The 25,633-nt window shown below is 42.3% G+C and overlaps 2 protein-coding genes across 10 annotated transcripts in view; one reads left to right on the top strand and one right to left on the bottom strand.

The window, feature by feature from the left end:
• The window catches only part of TGFB3 (transforming growth factor, beta 3), a 25,265-nt gene extending 24,085 nt beyond the window's left edge, over window positions 1–1,180 (top strand). Inside the window, exon 8 of the mRNA XM_010844366.1 lies at window positions 1–1,180. This exon is cut by the window's left edge and continues 23 nt beyond it. Within this exon, the coding sequence (XP_010842668.1) occupies window positions 1–85 (85 nt within the window). The 3' untranslated portion in view covers window positions 86–1,180.
• Window positions 1,181–4,585: 3,405 nt separating this feature from the next.
• Window positions 4,586–25,633, bottom strand: part of TTLL5 (tubulin tyrosine ligase-like family, member 5) — a 317,321-nt gene continuing 296,273 nt past the window's right edge. For all 9 annotated transcript variants that reach the window (XM_010844355.1, XM_010844354.1, XM_010844353.1 and 6 more), the window contains one exon: window positions 4,586–4,988. Coding sequence is in view for 1 of the 9 variants with exons in the window: in XM_010844361.1 (XP_010842663.1) it covers window positions 4,966–4,988 (23 nt within the window). In the remaining 8 variants the exon portion in view is untranslated. The remainder of the gene's footprint in view (window positions 4,989–25,633) is intronic.

Raw genomic sequence — 25,633 nt, 5'->3', positions numbered from 1 at the left:
CCTGACCATCCTGTACTATGTCGGGAGGACCCCCAAAGTGGAGCAGCTGTCTAACATGGTGGTGAAGTCCTGCAAGTGCAGCTGAGGCCCGACCTCCACAGGGAGAGAGGAGGGATTACCACTGCCTGCCTGCCTGCCCCTCGGGAAACACAGCAGCGACGGACCTCACTGCGAGGCCTGGGGCCCGCGACCTCCGGCTCCAGGCAGATGATGGCTGAGACGGGGGTTCCCCTTCTGGAACATTTCTTCTTCTTGCTGGGTCTGAGAATCACTGTAGTAAAGCAAGTGTGGGTTTGGTTAGGGGAAGGTCGATTTCTTCAGGAGACATGGATTTTCCGTGTCAGAGGTGGTGGGGATGGAGGAAGAGGGGTGGTTGAGTCGACACATTGCAGGGTTCACGGGATTTGGGACACCCTACGGGGGAAGGTGGGGTGGAGAATGGCCTGGACAGGACCAGACTGGAAGACCCTTGGCGCTGAGGTCAGATTGCTCATCCATCGCTGACCCACGTCTGCTCGAGGGGCATCTGGATCACGTTATACCAGGCAAGCATCTTTCTTTAGGCAGGTTCCCAAGACAAAAGTCCCGGAATTGTATCTCGTACTTACCTGGGATTAAGGACAAGTCTGTTAGTTTTGCAAATTGTCCCCTGGACGTCAATCAGCATTGAGGGTTGTTCCGGGAGAAGATCTAGGTAACGCAGGTCCTGGGGGTCATCAACTATATTGGGCCCAATGGATATGCAGAACTCCGAGGTAGAGGGTGGGAACTGACCCTCTCTGGTCTGCTCCTTGGGTTCCTCCTCTCGCCTTCTTCCTTGATCGTTATTTCTCCTTGGACATTTGGCTAGACACCTTCCAGGTCAGGGCGCACACGACTGGAGTTTGGGTCTCTGCAGCCTTGGGGCATCATGGGTTTCCCCTCCTGACCCCCACCTCCCCACCCCGAGACCCCGTGTTCTTCTGGTGTTCCTGGAAGCAGGTGCTACGACGTGAGAGGCATGCAGGGAAGTTGCACACGTGCCACACAATGACTTGGCCCCAGACGCATAGACTGAGGTATAAAGACAAATACAAATATTACTCTCAAAATCTTTGTATAAAATTTTTGGGGAATCTTGGATCGTTTCATCTTCTGGAAGATTGTTTCTAAACAATAAAAGCCTTATTCTAAGGTGTAAGTCTTGACTCGTGAGGTATCCTTCTTAATGCCATGCCCACATCTAATGATCAGAGGGAACTGGAATCTGAAGGCCGAGACTCTCAAACACTGAGGCACTGCTGACTGTGAATTCCCTGGACAGCGTGCACTGCGCTGCTCTCTGCCCGCCCTCTGCCCTGTTCAGGGAGTTCACGGTGGGGGGAGGGGGGCTGTACTTCAGTCTGTGTTTTGTTCCTTCTCGCAGCAATTATCCTCAGACACACAGAGGCGGTGGCTGAGATTTGGGCAGAAATCATCTCCATTTGACCTCCATTTAACTGTGGGCAAAAATCACCCGGTGTGATTTTTGCATATGGAAATGTGTTGGCTTGTGTATTCACTATAAATTCAGATGAGAATGAGAGAAACTGTCTGTGGCAAATGGCCCACAAATATGAGGCTGATTCTGTCCTCGGGCGGACCCTAGAAGAGCTCACCGGGGATTCCTTTTCAGAGGATGGGCCTCTTGTCAGGGAGTTTTGGAATGGAAGAGGCCAAGGAAAGCACAGCTCCACGTTCAATCTCTCATGTGAGGTCACGGGTGCCTGAGCAATGCACAATTCTACTGTGGTTTCATGTCCACCTGAAGCAATCAACTACAATAAGTGAGGAACCATCTAGCATGTTCCTCTACTGAAATTACCACTGGTTAAAAAAAGAAAAGACTTTCTGAAGCTAAAATTTGAGGGTGTAGGATGTGTACAATATGTTAGTGCCTGTATGTATGTGTCTGTCTCTGTGTGTTCACCTTGCTCCTTCTTGAGTTGTCCCAAATTAAACTCATGAATTTGGTCACTAAGACTCTTCTCCTGCTTTGTCTACTGCTGCTGCTGCTGCTAAGTCGCTTCAGTCGTGTCCGACTCTGTGCGACCCCATAGACGGCAGCCCACCAGGCTCCCCTGCCCCTGGGATTCTCCGGGCAAGAAACACTGGAGTGGGTTGCCATTTCTTTCTCCAATGCAGGAAAGTGAAAAGTGAAAGTGAAGTCGCTCAGTCGTGTACGACTCTTCACAACTCCATGGACTGCAGCCCACCAGGCTCCTCCATCCATGAGACTTTCCAGGCAAGAGTACTGGAGTGGGTTGCCATTGCCTTCTCCCCTGCTTTGTCTACGCCCAGCCAATTCTGAGGGCTCCTCTCTCACACTCCATCCCATGTGACACCCATTTACTTCCACTCTTATTTCAGGAACTATGTCCTGGCTGTAAAATCAGCGCTGGTGGGATTGTCCTGTCTTACCAAAGGGAGCCTGTGGGTCTGGAGAGGAGATACAGCATGCTTAGCTCATCAGCCATGGCTACAGCCAGCCCAGATTTTCAGTCTGTTCATTGATGGCAGTCCTTCTCAAATTTCAGTGGGTGAAAGAATCACCCAAGTGCTTATTTAAAACATGTAATTTCAGGCTGCAGCTTTAGAGATGTTGTTATGGCTGGGTTAGGTCCAGCCTACCTAGAAACTGTATTTTAAGAAGTGGTGCCTTATAGCTGATATTGTTGGTCCTTGAGGCTTAACTGAGAAGAGGGAAGTAATCTTACAGGCCCTAGAATACTGCCCCCCCACCCCCGACCCATCCCTGGCTATTTATTGGCCGAACCACGGCATGTGGGATCTTAGTTCCCCAACCAGGGATCAAACTCAAGCCCCCTGCAGTGGAAGCATGGAGTCTCAATCTCTTAATCACTGGACCACCAGGGAAGTTCTAAACCCTCCTTTTTATCCAACCTCATTAGACATCACTAGAACACTGGCCTCTGTGTTCACACTAATAAACTAAGGCCATGAGCAGTGTTTCCTGAAGGATCCCAAAGAAAAACAGCCCTGCTGTGATTCCAAATCTTCTTTCTGTGTTAGGGCTCTATTCTTATCTTAGCTGATACAAATATGGGCAGGGGTCTGAAGCCCAGCCTCCCTGTTCCACATGTCACTTACAGGACTGCAGAAACCCAAACCATTTTTCTGTCCATCTTTTAAAATATGTGCCTCTTTAGGGGAAGGGTAAAGAGGGGCTCTGTTCTTTAAGGGTAAAGAGGGAGGATCATATGATTTGCTCAGTTTGTTACCAAGAGAAGTCCAGTACCAATAATAAGGACGTTAAAATACTTGGGTAAATGAAGGAAGAGACCTGGAGTTCTGGAGTTCTGGTCTTACACTTGATCAGCACGTGGTGAATGCAATAAGCAATTAGCCTGAGGAGTCAGTTCTGATGGTTATCTACGGCAATTCTAAACACTCTAATTGGTCGAGAAGTTCTTTTACTAGACTCATACCTTCCTATGCTCTTTTGTAAGAACTGCATGGTATGTCTCCCCAAACACCTTATTTCCCAGTTCTACACATCAGCAGGGGGCTATGGGGGAATTCTAATTTGTCTACTAATCAATTCATAACCAAATTAGCAAAGATGGTCCTCAAACTACTCAGAAGTCTCAGGAACATCTGAATGCATTCTTCTCTTCTCTCCTGCAACTGACAGACTTCATCCCTCATGAAGAAAGAGAAGGCTTCCATGTGCTCAGACCTCTTTTCATTCACCAAGAAGGCAACAGAGCCCCTCTTCTCTCCGCCTTTCTGGGTGTCCTTTTTTTTTTTTAGGATTTCAGTGCTGAATCTCTACCACCCTGTTGTAGAAACCCCAGATGCTGGATTCTCCTCCAATAGCTTCCTGTGGTAGCTAAGTCAACCTTTAGTGGGCTCTGCAGTCACCTTTTAACCTTTTCTCCAGTGGAAGCCAGAGAGAAGACCTGGATAGGGTCCACTTAGGATGGATGAGGAAGCATGAAAGCAGAGGCTAAGCAGGAAGCAGGGCTGAGCTGTATCATCCTGAGAACTGTTTAGGTAAACACTGTGCGACTGGATACAAATCCACACGCCATGGGAGGACCCGTCTGCTGTGGTCTGGTAATGGAGACGTGCACACGCACCAGCACCCCAGGTGCTGGAACTTCCCTTGGGGAAGAGCCTGGACCCACCATCTGCTGAAACCAAATGTAAGAATGAAGCATCTCTTTTAGAGCTCACATTTCTTAACCAAAGTTTAAAAAATTGCCCAGCAATGAAATAAAATGAGAAGTTGATCCCATTTCAGTCTTGTTTGTGAATACTGATTGTTGGGAAATTAGTAAATGGAAAAAAAAATAAAAATAGACTTACTTTATTAATTTTAGAAATCAGTTAATTCCAAAGGGTGCATTTACTGTGGCTCATGTGGTCAGCGGCAGACCGACTTTGTCTTTACGCCCCGGGAAACTTGTGATGCAAGCTCCCCCTTTCTCCCAAACCCTCCGGAAAGGGAAGAACAGCTTTGGTAGATAACGTTGTTGGGATTCTAGGTTTGTAGGAGGTAAAGCTTAATACTGCAAAGTCTGGAAAAGAAGAGGAAGCAAAATGCAAATAGCCAAAGAGCTTCTTTTATATCATCTGTGTGGTAGCAGGAGAGGGGCAGAGAAGACCTAAGCAGGTGGGGGAACGGGGGGGAAAGAGGGAAAAGATACACATGTGCTCAGATGGGGTATATATCGCATCCGCTGAAGGTCCCCACTGCCAAGTTCCATCGAAACCCAGCTGATACGTTTCCCTGTCATCTCAGAACAAGCCTGGACTGGCTGATGGGCAACAGTCTACTGCCACTTCTGCTGGAAGGCATTGGGGACTGAAGCAGCAAAAAAATACTCTGGACCCCTTGCAGCACTGGTGAGTGCTTCACTGGAGTCAGGCACCCAGGGGGAGTGGAGCAGTGAGCAGGTTCCTCCTCCTCGGGTCTGTGCTTCATCTTTTAGTGTGAATGGGATCTGGAAGAGAGGAAGTCAACCACTGAGTATCGGACATGACCACGTGGGCTTGTACTAATCTCTGGCAATGTTTGGATAAGTTAGCGTTACTGAAGAATAAAGTAGCTGTGGCCCAGATAAATGAAGGTCATTGGAAGTAGAAAACTATTCAGTTAATAATTTTTTAAGTTTATTTTTTAATCGGAGGGTAACTGCTTTACAATGTTGTGTGGGTTTCTGCCATACAACACCATGAATCGGCCATAAGTATACACGTGTCCCCCAACTCTTGAACCTCCCTCCCACCCTTCTAGGCTGTCACCGAGCACCGGGTTGAGCTCTTTTTAACTACTTTTGTTGGAAACAGAAACACTCTCAGAACAGAAACAGAAACACCTGTTCTAAAACACTCTCATTTTGCTGCTGCTGTTTTTTTGTGTAGTCCTCTTAGTTTCTTCCCCCACAACAACATTTATCCCTTTTGCTTCTTCAATACAAGTTACCCTTTTCTCGAACCTCAGAGTCAGCATTTTTAGCATTCGATATTGAACTGCGTGGAAAAACTATTCTATGTATGCTCCAGTTTGTCTAAATCTTCTTTCCATGTGGGGTTATCAGGTAATACTTGGCCTTGTATCCCCTGCGCTAGCCCCCAATATCCCTACACTCCTCCATCCAGTTTAGGAAAAGAACTACCTCAAATCCCCCGTGCTGCTGCTAAGTCGCTTCAGTCATGTCCAACTCTGTGCGACCCCACAGACGGCAGCCCACCAGGCTCCTCTGTCCCTGGGATTCTCCAGGCAAGAACACTGGAGTGGGGTGCCATTCCTTCTCCAGTGCATGCACGCATGCTAAGTCGCTTCAGTCGTGTCTGACTCTGTCCGACCCCATGGACAGCAGCCCACCAGGCTCCTCTGTCCATGGGATTCTCTAGGCAAGAGTACTGGAGGGGGTTGCCATTTCCTTCTCCAGTGAGACTCTCTTAATTCTTTCCCATCCCCACTACCCTGAATTTTGGGTTTATCTTTCCCTTGTTTGCTTTAAAAAAAAAACAGGTTTGGTTACTATATATACTCATATCCTAAACATTATATTTCAGCTTTATGTAGGTTTGAATTTTACAATGCTATTTTGTTATGTGGCTATTCTTACATGTGATCTCAGCACACAACTGGAAGAATTTCTTTAGATAGATACTTAGGAGTGGAATTGTTGGGTCATAAATACTTGCATCTCCAACCCTCTAAAAATAATGCCAGATTATTTTTGAATGCAGTTGTACCAATTCACACCCCCTCTGACAGGGTAAGAGCTTCCCCCACCCCCTGGCCTTCTCTACATGTGGAAAAGTGGTATTGCCTGAGTATAAAATTTTTGTGAATCAACTGAGATACGATGGTATCCTACTGTGGCATCTGCCTGATTAGGAATGAGGTTGAGCATTTTTTCAAGTTTATCTAGTATTACACATACACTTCAACAAAATTCCAGGACATGCCTTTTGCTTATTTTCCAATTGAGTTATTGCTTTTTAGTGTTTGTAAATAGCTCTATTGGGATATAATTCCATACCATTCAATTCATCCATTTAAGGTGTAAAATTCAGTGGCTTTTAGTATATTCAGGGTACACCCATCACCACAATCAAGTCTAGAACATTTTCACTGAAAGGAAATGAAAACCCACATCTCTTAGCCGTCACCCCCATATACCTCATCCCCTACCCCTAGGTGACCATGAAGCTACTTTCTGTCTCTGTAGGTTTGCCTGTTCTGTTGTTGCTGTGCAGTCTCTAAGTTGTGTTGGACTCTTTGCAGCCCCTTGGATTGCAGCACTCCAGGCTCTTCTGTCTATTATTATCTATCTAATATTGCCTCTTCTGTGTGCTCAGTCGCCTCAGTCGTGTCTGACTCTTTAGGACTCCACGGACTGTAGTCTGCCAGGCTCCTCTGTCCATGGGATTCTCCAGGCAAGAATACTGGAATGGGTTGCCATGTCCCTCTACAGGGGATCTTCCCAACCCAGGGGTTGAACCTGCATCTTCTGCAGCTCCTGCCTTGCAGGCAGATTCTTTACCGCTGAGCCATCAGAGAAGCCCATTCTGGACACTGCATATTAAGTGGAATCCTTTAAAATGTAGTCCTTTGTGTCTGGCTTCTTTCACTTACCATAATGTTTTCAGGGGTTGTTCACACTGAAGAATGTATCAGTATTCTATTCCTGAAATGGCTGAGTAATACTCTCTTGTGTATATATACTATATTTACTCACTCACTAGTTGCTGGATGTTTGGGCTGTTTCCACCTCTTGGATATTATTAATAATGCTGCTATAAACACAGAGGGTTATGACCAACCTAGATAGCATATTAGTAGCATATTCAAAAGCAGAGACATTACTTTGCCAACAAAGGTCCGTCTAGTCAAGGCTATGGTTTTTCCAGTGGTCATGTATGGATGTGAAAGTTGGACTGTGAAGAAAGCTGAGTGCCAAAGAATTGATGCTTTTGAACTGTGGTGTTGGAGAAGACTCTTGAGAGTCCCTTGGACTGCAAGGAGATCCAACCAGTCCATCTAAAAGAGAACAGTCCTGGGTGTTCTTTGGAAGGAATGATGCTAAAGCTGAAACTCCAGTACTTTGGCCACTTCATGCGAAGAGGTGACTCATTGGAAAAGACTCTGATGCTGGGAGGGATTGGGGGCAGGAGGAGAAGGGGACGACAGAGGATGAGATGGCTGGATGGCATCACGACTCGATGGACATGAGTTTGAGTGAACGCCGGGAGTTGGTGATGGACAGGGAGGCCTGGCGTGCTGCAATTCATGAGGTTGCGAAGAGTCGGACACGACTGAGCGATTGAACTGAACTGAAGTGAAACATTCAAGTTCAAGTTTTTGTTTGGACATATGTCTTCATTTGGGTTACATACATAAGAGTAGAATTGCTGGGTTATAATGGTAATTCTATGTTTAATGGTTTGAGGACCTGCCAAATTGTTTTCCAAAGTAGGTGCACCATTTTGGATTTCCACAAGCAGAGTATAAAGCTTCTAACTTCTTCACATCCTCATCAACACTTGTTATTGTCTTTTTTTGAATATCGCCATCCTGGTGGGTATGAAATGATATTCTGATGTGGTTCTGATTTGCATTTACCTAGAAACTAATGCTGTTGAGAATGTTTTCATATGCGATTTGCATGTATATCTTCTGTGAAGAAATGTCTTGTTCAGACCATTGCCCATTTAAAAAACTGAGTTGTCTTTTCAATTAATGAGTTGTAAGACTTCTCTACATATTCTAGATGTAAGTCCCTTATCATATATATAATTGCAAGTATTTTCTCCCATTCTGTGGTTGGCCATTTCATTCTGATGGTGTCCTCTGAAGCACACAATGTAAAAACTTTGATGCTGTCCAGTTTGTCTATCTCTTTCTCTTTGTTGCTTATGCTTTTGACGTCATAGCTAAGAAACTACTTACTGAGTTTTAAAGTTCTTTGCTTAATACCTGGACAGTAAGTTTTTGAAGGTATGTTACAAACACCCTCACTGAGTTTGTGACTTGTTTCTTCAATCTCTTTAGAGTATCTTTTCTTTTTATAGAGCTTGTTTCATGATTTATTAATTTATAAGTAAAGTCCTATTCCGAGATAAAAATTAGGTTGCATTTTCAGATATACACTTAACAAGCGACCTTTCCAGAAAATGACTTCGTTTCAAATGTTAAGACTTCTAGAATATCCAGGGCAGTCACCGTAAAAAACAGATAATTTCTTCAAAATTCTTCTTTAAATTAAAAATTTCAAACATGCACACAAACTAGAAGAGTATCAGACACTTTCCTGTTCCCATCCTCTAGCTTTGATCACCATCAGCATCCTACAATTATTTCATTTCTCTCTCTCCCCGTGCATGCTTTTTCTTCTGGAATACTTCATAGAAAACCCAAGATAACACATCATTTTACCCATAAATACTTTAGCATGTATTTCATGTAGATAAGGACTCAAGGATAAAAGGAAAACAAATCAAACCCCCCCACCCCCCGCCCAACATAGTTAGGGTGTCTTAGAAGTTCTTAATTTGAACAAAGTCAACTTGATCAGTTTTCACCTTTCTAGTTTGCACTTTGGGGATCTGACTTGAGAAAGCATTTCCTTACATTATATATTGTCATATACTGTCTTATAAAATATGGACACTTTTGCTTCTGTATTTAAGTATTTTAATCCAAACTAAAATTGTGTACAGTATCAAGCACATATCTACTTTCAGTTTTTATCACACAATAACAAATTTTCCTAGCATTATTTATTGAAAAATCTACCCTTTCCTCCTTTAACTGCAGTATTTCTCTACCATACACTGTTTCCATGTAGAAGAAACACAGTTTACTGTGCCAATACCACATTTTCTTAATTTCTTTACCTTGATAATAATTCTGCTTATGTGTAAGACAAGTCACATGTGGCCCCTATCTCTCATTACTATTCCGTAAGAGTGGAAGGGTTATTACTTGGCCTTTTTCTTTTCTAGGTAAATTTCAGAATCAATTTAAGTTTTTAAAAAATGAACAACTAATATCCTCTTCTCCAGTCTACAGATCAATTTTGGAGTGAACTGACATCTTACCAAACTGATTTTTAATCTATGAACATGTATCTCTCTTCACTGTTTTTTTTTTTCTTTCTTCTAAGTGACTCTACATAGGGCTTTGTAACTTTTTAAACACTAGGTTTTAACTATTTTTGTTAGATTCTTCCCTAGGTATATTATATGTTTTCATGATTATAACTTTGATACAAAGGGTCTGTGCTAAGTAGCTTCGGTTGTGTCTGACTCTTTGTCATGAGCCCTTGGACGGTAGCCCGCCAGGCTCCTCTGTCCATGGGATTCTCCAGACAAGAATACGTGAGTGGATTGCCAAGCCCTCCTCCAGGGGATCTTCCCAACCTGGGGATGGAACCCACGTCTTTTATGTCTCCTGCACCGGCAGGCGGGCTCTTTACCACTACCACCACCTGGGGAGCCCGATACAAAGGCTATCTTTTCTATAATCTGTAATCGATTTTGGAAAATGCTTATAAAGCTAAAAATTTACTTGAATACTTGTTTTGGGTTTCCAATCAGACAGATGCATTATGTGAGAATAATGACAGATTTTCTTCAGTCCTTTCTTCACTTTTTCCCTTGTGCTACTTTATTGACCAGGACTTTCAGTATAACACTCAATAGAAGTGATGGGTTCCCTTGTCCTGTTCTGCACCTTAAAGGAAATATTTTCAAGGTTTCCCAACTAATAGTATGATAGTTACTGTTGACTTTTTGTAGAGATATTCTATTATTAGGTTCTTTTCTGAGTTAGCTAGGAATTTTTTTTATTTAAGTCATGAAAGTACTGAATTTATCAAATGCTCATTCTGTATCCATTGAGAGGAGCATATGATTTTTTTTCCCCTTTGATCTGTTACTGCAGAAAATTACGAGTCAATTTTTAAATATGACATAATCCTTGAAGCTCTGGGTGGCCCTAACTTGATCATGATTTTTTTTAACATTGTTGGGCTCAGTTCGCTAATGCTGTAGCCAGATTCTTTTGCATTTATATCCACAATTAAGAAATTATAATTTCAGAACTTTTGGGGTAGACTGTCTTTGTTAGGTCTTGATATTAAGATGATAAGAGTTAGGGTGTTCCCCCTTTTCCTTGACTCTGGAACCGTTCATAGAAGATTCGTATATGTGGTTCTTGAATGTCCAGTAAAACTATAAAAGCCTAGGGTTGAGCTTCTGAGAAGACTTGTTCTTGATTCAGTTTTCTAATAAGTAAAAGAATATTTGGGCTTTATATTTAGTAAATTTTTGTAAGCTAAATACTAAAATTGTATCCATCCCTGGTAGCTTATCTGGTAAAGAAGCTTCCTGGAATGTAGGAGATGCCAGTTCGATTCCTGGGTCAAGAAGATCCCCTGGAGAAGCGACAGGCTACCCTCCAGTATTCCTGGGCTTCCCCGGTGGCTCAGATGGTAAAGAATCAGCCTGCAATGTGGGAGACCTGGGTTCAATCCCTGGGTTGGGAAGGCCCCCTGGAGAAGGGCATGGCAACCCACTCCAGTATTCTTGCCTGGAGAATTCCCATGGACAGAGGAGCCTGGTGGGCTACAGTCCACGGGGTCACAAAGAGTTGGACGCCACTGAGTGACTAAGCACACACATCCAACTCAACAAAGTTTTAAAAATGTATCAAAACAAGGTTATTCATAGTATCTTCCTACCATCTGTTTTATCTCTGAAGGATGTATAATGTCTTTATTTGTTCCTCACAACCCCATGTTTATTTTCTATTTTGTTAATTTCCTCTTTTATCTTTATCATCTTTGGATTTATATTGTTGTTCTTTTTTTAACTTCTTAAGTCAGACACTTAGCACATTAACTTTTCAGCCTCTCCCCTTTCCCTAGAATAAATTTGCCTTTAATATTCCTCAGGTTTTGATAAACAGTGTTTCCTAACTACGATTTTTTTAATGAATTAACTCTTTCTTAATTTCTAAACACATGAGACTCTTCCACTTATCCTTCTGTTATTGGACTGTGATCAAGGAAGATGGTCTTTGATTTAAAGCCTACTACATAGTCTCTACAGATACTAATGTTTATTATGCACTTACACAGCATGATGTTCTACAAATATCTATTATGTCAAGTCTGTTAACTGAGTAGTTCAAACTTCCTAAAATGTTTTCAAGTTTTTCAGACTGCTTGATCTAGCAATTACTGAGTCACATTAAAACATTCCATAACGAAGATGGATTTGTCTGTTTCTCTTTGTGGTTCTGTTAAGTTTTGCCCAATGTATATATATTTTTATAACTATTCATTTTATTTAATTTTAAAAATCAGTCAATATGCTAGTTAAAATAAGCCCACAAGGAAAGGTTACTTTCCTGGTGAATCTTTCGAACTTTTTGCCAAAAGGTAGTGATCCCTTTTATTTTTCAATATACTTTTTGCCTTAAAATCTATTTTGTCTGATGACTATAATGCACCCTCCTAGTATATCTTTTTCCAACTTTTCCTTTCATGCTTTTTTATATGCTTATGATTGAGATGTATCTCTACTTTTAAACAGTCTACAAGTGGCTGCTTAAAACTGAGGCTGACAATATATCCTCTTCTGGTTGAACGCTTCTCCCCACCTCCCCTGCTACTACCTTGCCCTGTCTGACGCAGAAGCCACAGAGATGACATTAGATCCCAAGTCAGCTCCTGCACGCCTCTACCCCGGACGCTCTGACGGCTCGCACTTCCCTCAAAAGGAAAGTACAGGTCCTTTCCTTAGCTTGTGGGGTCTTCGGGATCTGACCCCTCATCATCTCTGAGGCCCATCTGTGCCCACTCTTCCTTGCTCCCTACTGGCCTGCTTGTCTTTCCCAAACGCGGCAGCCACGATCCCTTTCAAGGCAGGCGCTCGCGCTGTTCCCTCTGCTTGGAATTCCTTTCCCTCATCACCACCAGTTCAGGCCCTCACCCCCTTCAGGTCTTCACTCAAACGCCACCCCTCCTGACTACTGTTCAGAATAGTGCTTCTCCTCATTCCCTGTTCGCGTTCACGGCTTCACTTTTCTCTGGAACACTCACCACTATCTAACGTACTATTTGTGTTCCTTATTTGGTTTCCCGTCTCTCTCCCACTGGGGACTCTTGGTCCTTTTGTCCACTGCTCTGAGCTGTGTGCCAGTGCTGACCCCTGTGTGTGGCACACAGTGTGGTTTTGTGCTAAGTTGTGTCTGAGCCTTTGGTGACCCCACGAATTGCAGACAGCCAGGCGCCTTTGTCCACGGAATTTTCACATAGTGGATGCTCAGTAAATATGTGTCCAATGAATCAGTCTCTGACTTTCACTGGAACATTTAGTTCATTCACATTTCCGTAATTACTAATATTTTTATTTATTTCTTAAATCGTGCTATTTGTTCCACCTTTTCTGTGTTTTCTTACGGATTTATCATTTTTATCATCTCATTTCCTCTCTACTATTTTGGAAGTTTCACATTTGTAATCTTTTAGTAACTACTCTACTCACTTCTGCATTTGTATAAAGTATGTATGGCTGAAGTTAATCAATATCTTCATCTTTTCATTGTACCATGTCGGGTTAGATGCCTCTGACTCTGATCATACCTTCTCTCTTGATTTATATGATATTGATGTTGGATATTTTCATTCCCTTCCTCTCCCTTTTAACCTTACAAGAACATCATTATTACTTCACTGGTCATTATGTTTATATTTGTCCATATTTTTACACAGTCTTTGCTCATAATTCCTCCTTGCATCTCAAACCTTTTTCGGTATCATCTTTCTCTATTTGAAATACGTTCTTTAGGTTCTTTCCTTTTGTGGCGGTTTGTTAGGGGCAAATTCTTCAGGATTTTGTATGTTAAAAAGTGTCTTTTTTTAATTCTCATCTGTGAAATGCTTTAAACATGCTTTAGGTTTGGTAATTCTTTCTTGTCATCAATGGTAAGGTTTCCACTATCTCTGTTGAGAAGTATGCTGGCATCCTTTGGTAAGGCTTCTTTTTTCTCTAGCTGCTTTTAACACCTTTCCTTTGTCTCTGTTATTCTAAAGTTTAAGTATGGTGTGTCTAGGTGTGGATTTCTTGCGATTCGCTGCAATTTGTGTATCTTTCATCAGCTTTGGAAAGCTTTTAGCCATTAACTCTTCAAATATTGCCCCTGTCCCATTTTTCTTTCCAGAACTCCAATTAGATATCTATTAGGGCTTCTCGCTTGGTTTTCCACCATTTTATTATTTTTTTCTGTACTACATTTCAGATAGTTTCTTTAAAAACAACTTCAGCTCATTGAATCTCTCTTCAGCTGGATCTAATCTGTACTGAAGCCCATCTGTTGATTTTTAAACTTTAATTACTATATTGTTTTCAATTCTGAAAGTGCTACTTAGTTCTTTTTCAAATCTATTTGGTCATAATTTTAATCTCTTGGTTTTACTCATAGTTTCACTCCCTCTTTTAATTTCTCTAAACATATGAGCAAGTTTTTTTGTGTGTTTGTTTTTAGCTATTTTTTAAAAAATCTATTTATTTTTAATTGAAGGATAATTATAATATTGTGGTGGTTTCTGTCACATCAACATGGATCAGCCATAGGTATATATGTATGTCCCTTTTCTCTTGAGCCTCCCTCCCACCTCCCACCCTATGCCACCCCTCTAGGATGTCACCGATCCCTGGTTTGAGTTCCCTGAGTCATACAGCAAATCCCCACTGGCTGTTTTACACGTTAGTGCATATGTTTTCATGCTACTCTCTCCATTCATCCCCACCCACTGCCTGCCTATGTCCATAAGTCTGTTCTCTATGTCTGCGTCTCTGCTGCTGCCCTGCAAATAGGTTTATCAGTACCATCTTTCTAGATTTCACAAATATACATTAATATACAATATTTGTCTTTGAGAAATATTTTTTTAATTGTACGTCTAGTTATTTCAATATCTTAGTTTTTACAGGTCTGATGTTGTTAGCTGTTACTTTTGCTGACTTTTACTTATGGCGCCATGCTTCCCTCTTTGCTAAACTGTGATACCATGGTTCTTAAAATGTTACCTGTGGGAATTATTTGAGATTTGAATTGAAGGATGATTTCTCCAGAAAACAAAAAAAGTATTTAATTCTACTGGGTGCCTTGGGCCACTACTAGCTTAGGACTACTTAAACGAAATTCTCAGTTTGAAGTTTTTTGGAGCACCTAGGGAATAGGGTTGTAAATGGACAGGGGAGAGTCCCCTACTCCATCTCACTCCCCACCAAGGTTTAAGACAGGCAATTTCTTTCAGTGCCTGAGCAGCGGAGGTCAGGTGGGGGGGGCTCGTTTATTTCTGGTTAAACTTTCCAAGGAGGAGATAGCCCCGTGGGGTCCCATCTTTATGTGAAAGGTCTCCAGTTAGACTCTCACCTTGAGACTGGCCTGTTGTCCCTTACATCTGCCATAATTCTGGTCGAGAGCTGCTTCCATCCCTTCTCCTGCCTGATGAACTGGTGCTGGATAATTGGGGCAGGAAGGGTATAGAATGATAATGTTACTGCATTTTTCCCCTCCCTGCCTCTGTGGTCATGATCACAGCCCAGTGCTTTTTTGTAAGACTTAAAAAAAAAAAAAAAAAAAAACCAGCTATTGAAGTTATCCCATCTTCTTTTAAGCTTTGATGTCCTAGTGTGGAAATGCTTTAGTGTTTTTTGGTCAAATGTCTATGGATCATACTATCTATTTATACACTTGGCTTTTATCAAATAAAGTTACATCTTATTAGGTTAGTTCTAAAGTCAAGAAGCAACACCGGCATAACATCAGAGTTACTTTTGAAAATCATAAAGCACCTGTAAACTACATTATACTGGTTTGGCAACTATCAGAGTCCAGCAAACCCAATTTTTCTTCCAGCCTAGCACCAGATTAAAGTAACTGCCTTCTGTTACTTTAATACAGTGAATAAAAATACTTTTAAACATGGGGCAACATTTGCGAAGGTGAACCACGCCATTGGAGGCACCTGGGAGGAGAGGTGGCCCAGCAGATCCACCCTCCGCGCTCACTTTAGAAGCACACGTTCCCCGAGCAGAATGCTTGACAGACTTCCCTAAATTGCCCCAAACAGTTTCTTGCACCTTTTCTGGGGGGTGGGTAGGGGGAGGGGACTGTGTCTTGTACATGTCCCTCCCTCACTTCCCCTGCGACGCTCTTTTAAGGGCAGAGACCGTGTCTTACAAATCTTTATGTGGCCCGAGCTCCTAGTATTTTGGTGTGCGAGTATTTACAGGGGGACCGCATGGTAAACGCCCTGCTGACTGCTGTGGAAATGATCAGTAGCACAGTTCCCAGTGGGAAGCAAAAGGCTCCCAACTGACAATACAGACTGTGCTTCTTCAAGCGGCAAAAGGCCTGGTGTGACAAGCAGCAATCACGCTCCAGACCAGCGCTCTACCACGCGTCAGCTGTCTCAAGGAAAGGGGTGCAGATTTCCAGGGAGATCCTCTGATCATCAACAGCTTTTCTAACTGAGAAAAGACAGAACATCATCAGGACTTCTATTCCAATAAAGACAGCCCAGACCTCAACCACCATGATATAACTAGAGTGATCTTTCTCCCCGCAAGGTCTGAAGTGAGTAAGAGAAAATTAATTTTTAAAATTACCTAAATGCACAAAGTTTTTAAAGTTGTGCCTTAGATTTGCCCCTAAGGCCTTTCCAACTGATCTGAGTCGCCCTGGTAGTACCCTGGCAGCATTCTGGTTTGGTAAGAAAGAGAGTGAATGAATCACTTTATTTTTATCCTGAGTGACACAGGGGAAAGGAGACAGCTGGGGAGTGAGGGCCAACCTGCTGGCCTCCCCCCTACCTTCCTGGGCACAGCTCGAGTATGCAGGAGTGAACAACACAGGCGCAAAAGCAAAGATCCATTTCAGGAAGCCCTGCCCGGGTGACACACAGGCGCACCAGGCACAGCTGCGAGGGGTTTGTTCAGAGCAAAGAGCCCCCGAGTGACGCTGAAAAGCGGTCACGCGGGAGAAGGGAGCTGCCCGACCACAGCAGCACCATCGGACTCTCACGCCCTCCCAGAAACGCTCCTGCCTTTCTAAAAAATACAGGCACCTGGTGTAACTCTCTGATGCCAACACCAACATGGGCTCAAGAGACCATCCATGGGGGCAGATGTACTTCCTACTTGCAAATGAGCATTGAATAGTTTTAATTGCCGTTTAAAGGAATTCTCCTGTAAAGAACTAAAGTCACATAGACAATAAGCCTAATTCTTCTCAGAAAATTGTACTCAATGAAACTCTGAACGTGTATTTCATTCTTACAGACCTGTAAACACCATATTACGCTTATTTGGGTTCATTTTCTTATTACAATAAACCCTAAGATGAGTGTGATAAAGTTACAGCATGGAACAGAAAGATACAAATCTATGAGAATGACTTTCAGATGTCACTCAGTCAGAAGTGTTTCTTTTTTTTAGCTACATTCAAGTGAAAGTGAAAGTTGCTCAGTCCTGTCAGACTCTTTGCGAACCCATGGACTATACAGTCCATGGAATTCTCCAGGCCAGAATACTAGAGTGGGTAGCCTTTCCCTTCTCCAGGGGATCTTCCAAACCCAGGGATCGAACCCAGGTCTCCTGCACTGCAGGCGGCTTCTTTGCTAGCTCAGATAGCGAGTATACTAAGGGCAGACTATTTAACATACTTGCATAGAGGTTTTTTTTTGGCATGCTCGTGCTGCTTGCTCTTTGGCTTCAGTTGTGTTCTGATTCTTTGCGACTCTATCGACTACAGTCCACCAGGCTCCTCTTGTCCATGGAATTCTCCAGGCAAGAATACTAGAGTGGGTAGCCTGTCCCTTCTCCAGGGGATCTTCCTGACCCAGATTTCGAACCAGGGTCTCCCTCATTGCAGGCAGATTCTTTACTGTCTGAGCCACCAGGGAAGCCCTTTTTTGGCATGAACATTTAATAATTTCCTTTTTTTTTGAAAATTTAAAAATTGCAAGGCTGATCTAAATAAAACTGCTTGGGATCTATTAAAAATTCTACGATCTATCTACAACTATCTAGCTGTGAAGCATAATTCACTTAAGTATATCTGAGATATACATATATATTTATATATGTTTAGATATTTTTATATGTTTTTTAAAATTTTATTTTTTAATATAAATTTATTTATTTTAATTGGAGGCTAATTACTTTACAATATTGTATTGGTTTTGCCATACATCAACATGAACCTGCCATGGGTGTACACGTGTTCCCCATCCTGAACCCCCCTCCCACCTCCCTCTGCATACCATCCCTCTGGGTTATCCCAGTGCACCAGCCCTGAGCACCCTGTATCATGCATCGACCCTGGACTGGTGATTCGTTTCACATATGATATTATACATGTTTCAATGCCATTCTCCCAAATCATCCCACCCTCGCCCTCTCCCACAGAGTCCAAAAGACTGTCCTATACATCTGTGTCTCTTGTTGCTGTCTCGCATACAGGGTTATCATTACCATCTTTCTAAATTCCATATATATGCATTAGTATACTGTATTGGTGTTTTTCTTTCTGGCTTACTTCACTCTGTATAATAGGCTCCAGTTTCACCCACCTCATTAGAACTGATTTGTATTCTTTTTAATGGCTGAGTAATACTCCATTGTGTATATGTACCACAGCTTTCTTATTCATTTGGCTGCTGATGGACATATATAATATCTATATGTAAAATGTTTATATATAATATACCTGTAAATAAGTTTGGATTTATAAAATAGACCACTAAGTTATTAAAAGGGAAATGATTTGTTTCAAAGAAAGTTTTTACCTTGAAAATAATTGATTTCTTATGCAAATTTAATGATGGCCATTCTGACTGGTGTGAGGTGGTACCTCATTGTAGTTTTGATTTGCATAAGAGTAATTAATTGCATAAGAAATTAATTAATTAAGTAGACTTTTTAATGATGGTCATTCTGACTGGTGTGAGGTGGTATTACCTCCTTGTAGTTTTGAAAGCCTGCTAATAATAAAAGTTGGAGAGGATATGGAGAAAAGGGACCCCCTTACACTGCTGGTAGGGATGTAAACTGGTGCAGCCACTATGGAGAACAGTGTGGAGGTACGCTAAAAACACTAGAGTGGCCACAAAAAGTGAAAGTTGCTCAGTCGTGTCCAATTCTTTGCAACCCCATGTACTGTAGCCTACCAGGCTCCTCTGTCCATGAATTCTCCAGGCAAGAATACTGGAATGGGTAGCCATTCCGTTTTCCAGGGGATCATCCCAACCTAGGGATTGAACCCAGGTCTCCTGCATTGGGGGTGGATTCTTTACCATCTGAGCCACCAGGGAAGCCCAAGAATACTAGAGTGGGTAGCCTATCCTTTCTCCAGCAGATCTTCATGACCTGGCAATCGAACCAGGGTCTCCTGCACTGCAGGTGGATTCTTTACCAGCTGAGCTACCAGAAAAGCCCCCCAAAACTGCCATATGATCCAGCCATCCTACTCCTGGGCATATACTGAGACAAAAGTATAATTTGAAAAGATACATGTACTTCAATGTTCACAGTATTACTATTTACAGCCAAGACATGGAAATAACCTAAATGTCCACTGACAGATGAGTGCATGAAGAAGATACTGTATATACACACACAATGGAATATTACTCAGCCATACAAAGAGTGGAATAATGACATCTACAGCAACATGGATGCACCTAGAGATGATCACACTAAGTGAAGACAGAAAAAGACAAACACCACATGATTATAACTTGTATGTGGATCTATAATGTGACACAAATTAACTTACCTACAAAAGAGAAGCAGACTCACAGACATACAGGAACAGACCTGTGGTTGGCAGGGGGCAGAGGGAAGGGGAGAAGGACCGGACTGGGAGTTTGCAATCAGTAGAGGCCAAGTGGTATGCATAGGATGGATAAACAAAAAGGCCCTACTGTATAGCACAGGGAACCACCTTCAGTGTAGTATAATAAACCAAAATGGAAAAGAATATAAAAAAGTATATATGTGGGTAAGGGAATCACTGCTGTACAGCAGAAATTAATACAACACTGTAAATCACTATACTTCAATAAAATTAAGAAAAAATACAGTAACAATAAAAAGTTAAAAAAGGATTTAATTTCTTTATAGAGAGTTCTAGAAATGAAGAGTGGCAGAGTAACACAATGCTATGAACTTTAATCTGATTTCTTCTATTTACTAACCTTCTAATCTTTGGAATTTAATGATTATTGTTTTCTGACTATAAGAAAAATTCATGATCACTGTAAAAAATCTTAGGTTTAAGAAGAAATTTTTATATAGCTTTGAGTTCAAAAGCACTGATGTATAGGGGGATCTTTCCTATTCTAGAACAATTATTTTTAGCCTGATAAAACTTCAGTCTCATTCCTCCTATAGTAAATGCAGCATTACTTCAAAAAAGCTACTGGATACCAAGGATCAGGAGAAGAGCAGATGTTCAATTACCTGAGGAAAGTAAATGAAGGGACCCCAAACCAGTGACTTTCAAGCTTTTTAAAAATTGCAACGCATAGTATAAAAACTACATCTCATGTGAACACACCCGTAAGTAGCTTTATGACTTAAAGTCTCACAGAACAATTCTTACTTTTACCATAGATGGAACTGGGTGTTTTTTCTTTCTACCCTATTCTGTTCCATTGTGGGGGGAGGGAGGAAGAATTGACCATTACAACCAGTGGTATGCTAGTAAATGTTTAACAACTGGCCCTTTGCAGTAAAATAAGCAAACAAAAGCCCCGACTTCGTGTTGCTGGCTGTTTTCCACCACAGCTGAGTTCAAGTAAGCAACGTGAAGTCACCGAAGGCAGGACTAAGAAGAGGCAGGCACCGCGGGCTCTTGTGAGTCCGGCTGTGACCCACTAAATTGATTTGATGACCCACTCGTAGGTCATGACCCACAGTTTAAAAACCACTGCTCTAGAGTCTAGACAATCAAATTCCTCAGCAGTTCACAGGAAGCTGAGAGAGGCCAGCAAATACTGTTCCCAGGAGGTACTGAATGAGCGCACAGGCGCTGGGATGACAAGCCTCCTGGGCGCCAGAGGGGAACAACCTCCCACCCCGGGCATCTCTGAACCAGCCTTCAGCTTCCCCAAGACTGATCATGTGGAGAAAGTAAGTGGTACCAGCAGTAACCTTAGGAAAATTACCATCTCTCTGAGTTTTCTTTTCTTTACTGTTAGATAGAAATTGTGTACTTCAGTGGATTCTTATAGGATAATTCACATGAAGACATTCTGAAAATTGTAAAGGGATCTACAGGACAGTATTCATATGAAAATGACCACATTTAACAAAATCTTATTCACAGGGAATTAAATATCACCTGTCTTAGCATCTGAGTTCATCGATCATGCCCACCTTCTTGACCTCTCCTACGTGGTTCTCTGAGATTATGAAATATCCAGGTGCCTCCTCTCGAGGCTGGTTCCTTGGACTCCTCCACTGGCTCCTTTTCTCCTTCGCACTTTGTTGCTCCTTTCCCTCAGGAGAATTTGTCCACTGACAGGTAGCTCTAAGGACCACTGCTAAACTCTACATCCAGTTTTGACTTCTCCCTGGCTTTTAAGAAGACTTTTCTGAATTTAATGTTCAGCCATCATCTGAATCTGACTTCTAAAATACTATCCAGGAAGCACAGACTCTCCCAAACAGAATCAACCCAAAGAAGGTCACACCAAGACACACTATAATTAAAATGGGAAACATTAAAGATAGAGAATATTAAAAGCAGCAAGGGAGAGGCAACAAGTTACATCCAGAAGAACTCCGTAACACTATCAGCTGACTTTTCAGCAGAAACTTTCAAGTGATGAAAGGGAAAACCCTGCAACCAAGAGTACCTGGAGAGACGTTCATTTAGATATGACGGAGAGATCAAAAGCTTTACAGATAAGCACCACCAAAAAGCTTAGTACCACCAAACCAGCTTCACAAGAAAGGACTTCTCTAGTGAAAAAGAAGAGGCTACAACTAGGAACATGAAAATTATGAAAGGAAAAATCTCATTGGTAAAGGCAAATATACAGGAAAGGTAGTAAATCAGCTGTGTATAAAGCTAGTGCTGTGCTTGCTTAGTTGCTTCAGTCGCGTCTGACTCTTTGTGACCCCAGGGACTGTAGCCCACGAGGTCCTCTGTCTGTGGGGATTCTCCAGGCAAGAATACTGGAGTGCGTTGCCGTGCCCTCCTCCAGGGGATTTTCCCAACCCAGGGATCAAACCCAGGTCTCCCACATTACAGGCGGATTCTTCACCATCTGAGCCACTTAGGGAAGCTCATGAAGCTAGTAGGAAGGTTAAAAGACAAAACTAGTAAAATCATCTATAGCCACAATAAGTTGTTAAGGGATACACAAAGCAAAAAGATGTATAATGTGATGTGTTGTTCAGTTGCTAAATTGTCATGTCCGACTATTGCGACCCTGTGGACTGCAGCACGCCAAGCTCCCCTGCTCATCTTCATGTCTATTGAGTCATGCATGATGCTAACCATCTCATTCTCTGCCGCCCCCTTCTCCTTTTGCTGCCTTCAATCTTTCCCACCATAAAACCGGTAAATGCGAGGGTGGGGGAGTCAAAACACGTACTGTGTGGGGAATGAAGCAAATAACTATGCAATATCTTTGCATGGTGACGTAACTAGATTTATTATGGCGATCATTTTGAAATGTAAAGAAATACCAAAATCACTATTTTGTGTAACAGGAGCTAACATAGTGTTGTAGGTCAGATATACTTCAAAAACAAACACACACACAGAAAGAGATCAGATTTGTGGTCATCAGATGCAGGGGGTGGAGGGAAGGGGAATTAGATGAGGGTGGGCAAAAGGTACAAACTTCCAGTTATAAGATAAGAACTAGGGATGTAACACACAAATGGTAAATACAATTAACACTGCTGGATGTTGCATATAAAAGTTGTTAAGAGAGGAAATCCTAGGAGTTCTCATCACAAGGAGGAAATGTTCTCTCTTTCATTTCTACATGAGGCGATAAATATTCCCTAAACTTATTATGGTATCATTTCATGATGTGTGTAAGTAAAATCATTTTCAGTTCAGTTCAGTCGCTCAGCTGTGTCCAACTCTTTGAGACCCATGGACTGCAGCACACCAGGCTTCCCTGTCCATCACCAATTCCTGGAGCTTGCTCAAACTCATGTCCATTGAGTCGGTGATGCTATCCAACCATTTCATCCTCTGTCGTCCCCTTCTCCTCCTGCCTTCAATCTTTCCCAGCATCAGGGTCTTTTCCAATAAGTCAGTTCTTTTTTTTTCTTTTAAGTCAGTTCTTTGCATCAGGGGGCCAAAGTATTGGAGCTTCATAAAATCATTATGCCATATACCTTAAACTTGTCCAATGCTGTATGTTAACTATATCTCCATAAAACTGGGAGAAAAAATCTAAATATGAAATTCATAAAAATAAAATATGAATAGTATTATCTGCCCCACTCATCCACAATGCTGGGTGCTCTCATTCTTTCAATGGCACTTATATTATCTCAGTTATCAAGGTTCAATTTAAAATGGCTTACACTGGGCTTCCCTGACAGCTCAGTTGGTAAAGAATCTGCCTGCAATGGAGGAGACCCCAGTTTGAATCCTGGGTCAGGAAGCTCCCCTGGAGAAGGGATAGGCTACCCACTCCAGTATTCTTGGGCTTCCTTTGTAACTCAGCTGGTAAAGAATCCACCTATAATGCGGGAGACTTGGGTTCGATCCCTGGGTTGGGAAGAACTCCTGGAGAAGGGAAAGGCTACCCACTCTAGTATTCTGGCCTGGAGACTGTATAGTCCATGGGGTTGCAAAGAGTTGGACATGACTGAATTTGAAGGCTTTTATATAAAAACTTAAATTTCATTTCTTCAAGGTCTTCTTTTCCCCCTTTGAGGGTACATCATATGGCCTGTGGGATCTTAGTTCCCTGACCAGGGATTGAACCTGAGCCCGTGGCACTGAAAGCTGGGGTCCTAACCAGTGAACCACCAGAGAATTCCCCAGGGTCTTTCTCTTTAAAACACTCCTTTTATTTGTGCTTTTAAAAAGTAATCTGTGCACAGGTTTGAAAAAAAACAAACAACCAAACAGTACAAAAGGGTATAGAGTTAAAAGTGTCTCTTCTCCCCTAGACTCCGTTATTGCTATGTATGTCTATATCCTTCTCAGAATAGTCTATGCCCACACAAACAAATGAGGGGCTTCCCGGGTGGCTCAAACGGCAGGGAATCTGCCTGCAATGTGGAAGACCTGGGTTCAATCCCTGGGTTGGGAAGATTCCCTGGAGAAGGGAACAGTTACCCACCCCAGTATTCTGGCCTGGAGAATCCCATGGACAGAGGAGCCTGGCAGGCTGCAGTCCATGGGGTCACAAAGAGTCGGACACGACTGAGCGACTTTCACTTTCATACAAACAAATACATAATAAACATATATTCCTTCTCCCCTTTTTACACAAATGGGAGCATAACCCACAGTAGAATTTGAAAAAGTTTTTCACTTGACAATACATTTCTGAAATTGTTCCATATCATCATAAACATCTACTTTAGGAGAACTCTTTAGGTAACCCATAGAAATATTACTGAAATTCCAAGACACCATTTCAGCATGGGTCATCTTGTGAGATCTTCCCACTGTCTGCTTCCACAGTTTTTTATAAGGAAAACTGAAATGGACCCTAGAACCAGTCTGTCATCTTGTTATGGTGCAACCAGGAGATAACAGGAAACAGCCTCTTCCTCTCTTAAAACAAAGGGCCACCCACAGGGGAGTTCCAGCAAAGCAGGAGCCAGATTACCAGAGCTTAATATTTGGAGACGTTATTACAAGTGATAACTCTTAGAGTCCTCTGGGAGGTAAAGGGAGAGTTTAGCCTCACATTAGCATAATTTTAGAGACCAAAAAGAGGGCTGCAGTGAGGTTTGCCTGTGGGTGGGAATAATGACAGCTTTGCCACCTAGATGCTGATGGTTAGACAAACATGAGACAACCAAGCTGACAATGCTACTAATTTTAGAGGCTAAAGCTACTGGAAACTCAGTGTAGTTTCTGAGGATTCAGATGTCAACTCACTATCACCACAAAGCAGATGTCCCTTGCATCCTTTGAACTAAAGCTCGAGTTTTAACTATCATCCATCCTTCTCTTGTAAAGATCTTCCTATTCGTTCTCCAAAGGCTCCTGAATATGTCTGTTACTTTATATTTATCTTCCAAACTAATCCGTACCTCCCACTAATCATTTTTATTACTTTTCACTGCATTTTCTAAACTGTATCCTCTTTCTGGGTTTTATGGTTCACTGCATGCCCACTTCTAAGCCACTATCTTGTATCCCTCTTTTTTGTCTATTAACAATAAAAGAGTGATTACAGCAGTTTCTCGACCTTTTATAACCTATGCTCTGCCAGCCAAAAAGATTTTACTTTCTGCAGTTTGTTTTATGAAAGCCATAAATTTCCTATCACTCTCCATACATAAAATTATATTATAGCTTGACATGCTTTTTAAAACTTATGGTCGCTACCCTCCTCTTTCCCCACTGCTATGCACTGCTGGTTGAGAAGCACTGTATTAGACATAGACTTCAGGCTCCACTGTACCATTTCTCTTCAATCAACTCCATAAGTGCTCTTTTTCACTCCCAGAAAAACTTGTCCTAAGTGTCAAAAATTTCTATCAGCCAGATCAGAACTATCTTAGCTTCACAGGATGGTCAGATCAGATCAGATCAGATCGGTCGCTCAGTTGTGTCCAACTCTTTGCAACCCCATGAATTGCAGCACGCCAGGCCTCCCAGTCCATCACCAACTCCCAGAGTTCACCCAGACTCACGTCCATCGAGTCAGTGATGCCATCCAGCCATCTCATCCTCTGTCGTCCCCTTCTCCTCTTGCCCCCAATCCCTCCCAGCATCAGAGTCTTTTCCAATGAGTCAACTCTTCGCATGAGGTGGCCAAAGTACTGGAGTTTCAGCTTTAGCATCATTCCTTCCAAAGAAATCCCAGGGCTGATCTCCTTCAGAATGGACTGG

Source organism: Bison bison, unplaced genomic scaffold, assembly GCF_000754665.1.
Source record: "Bison bison bison isolate TAMUID 2011002044 unplaced genomic scaffold, Bison_UMD1.0 scf7180017864201, whole genome shotgun sequence".
NCBI classification, from domain to species: Eukaryota; Metazoa; Chordata; class Mammalia; order Artiodactyla; family Bovidae; genus Bison; species Bison bison.
This window is presented reverse-complemented; position numbering and strand designations above follow the sequence as displayed.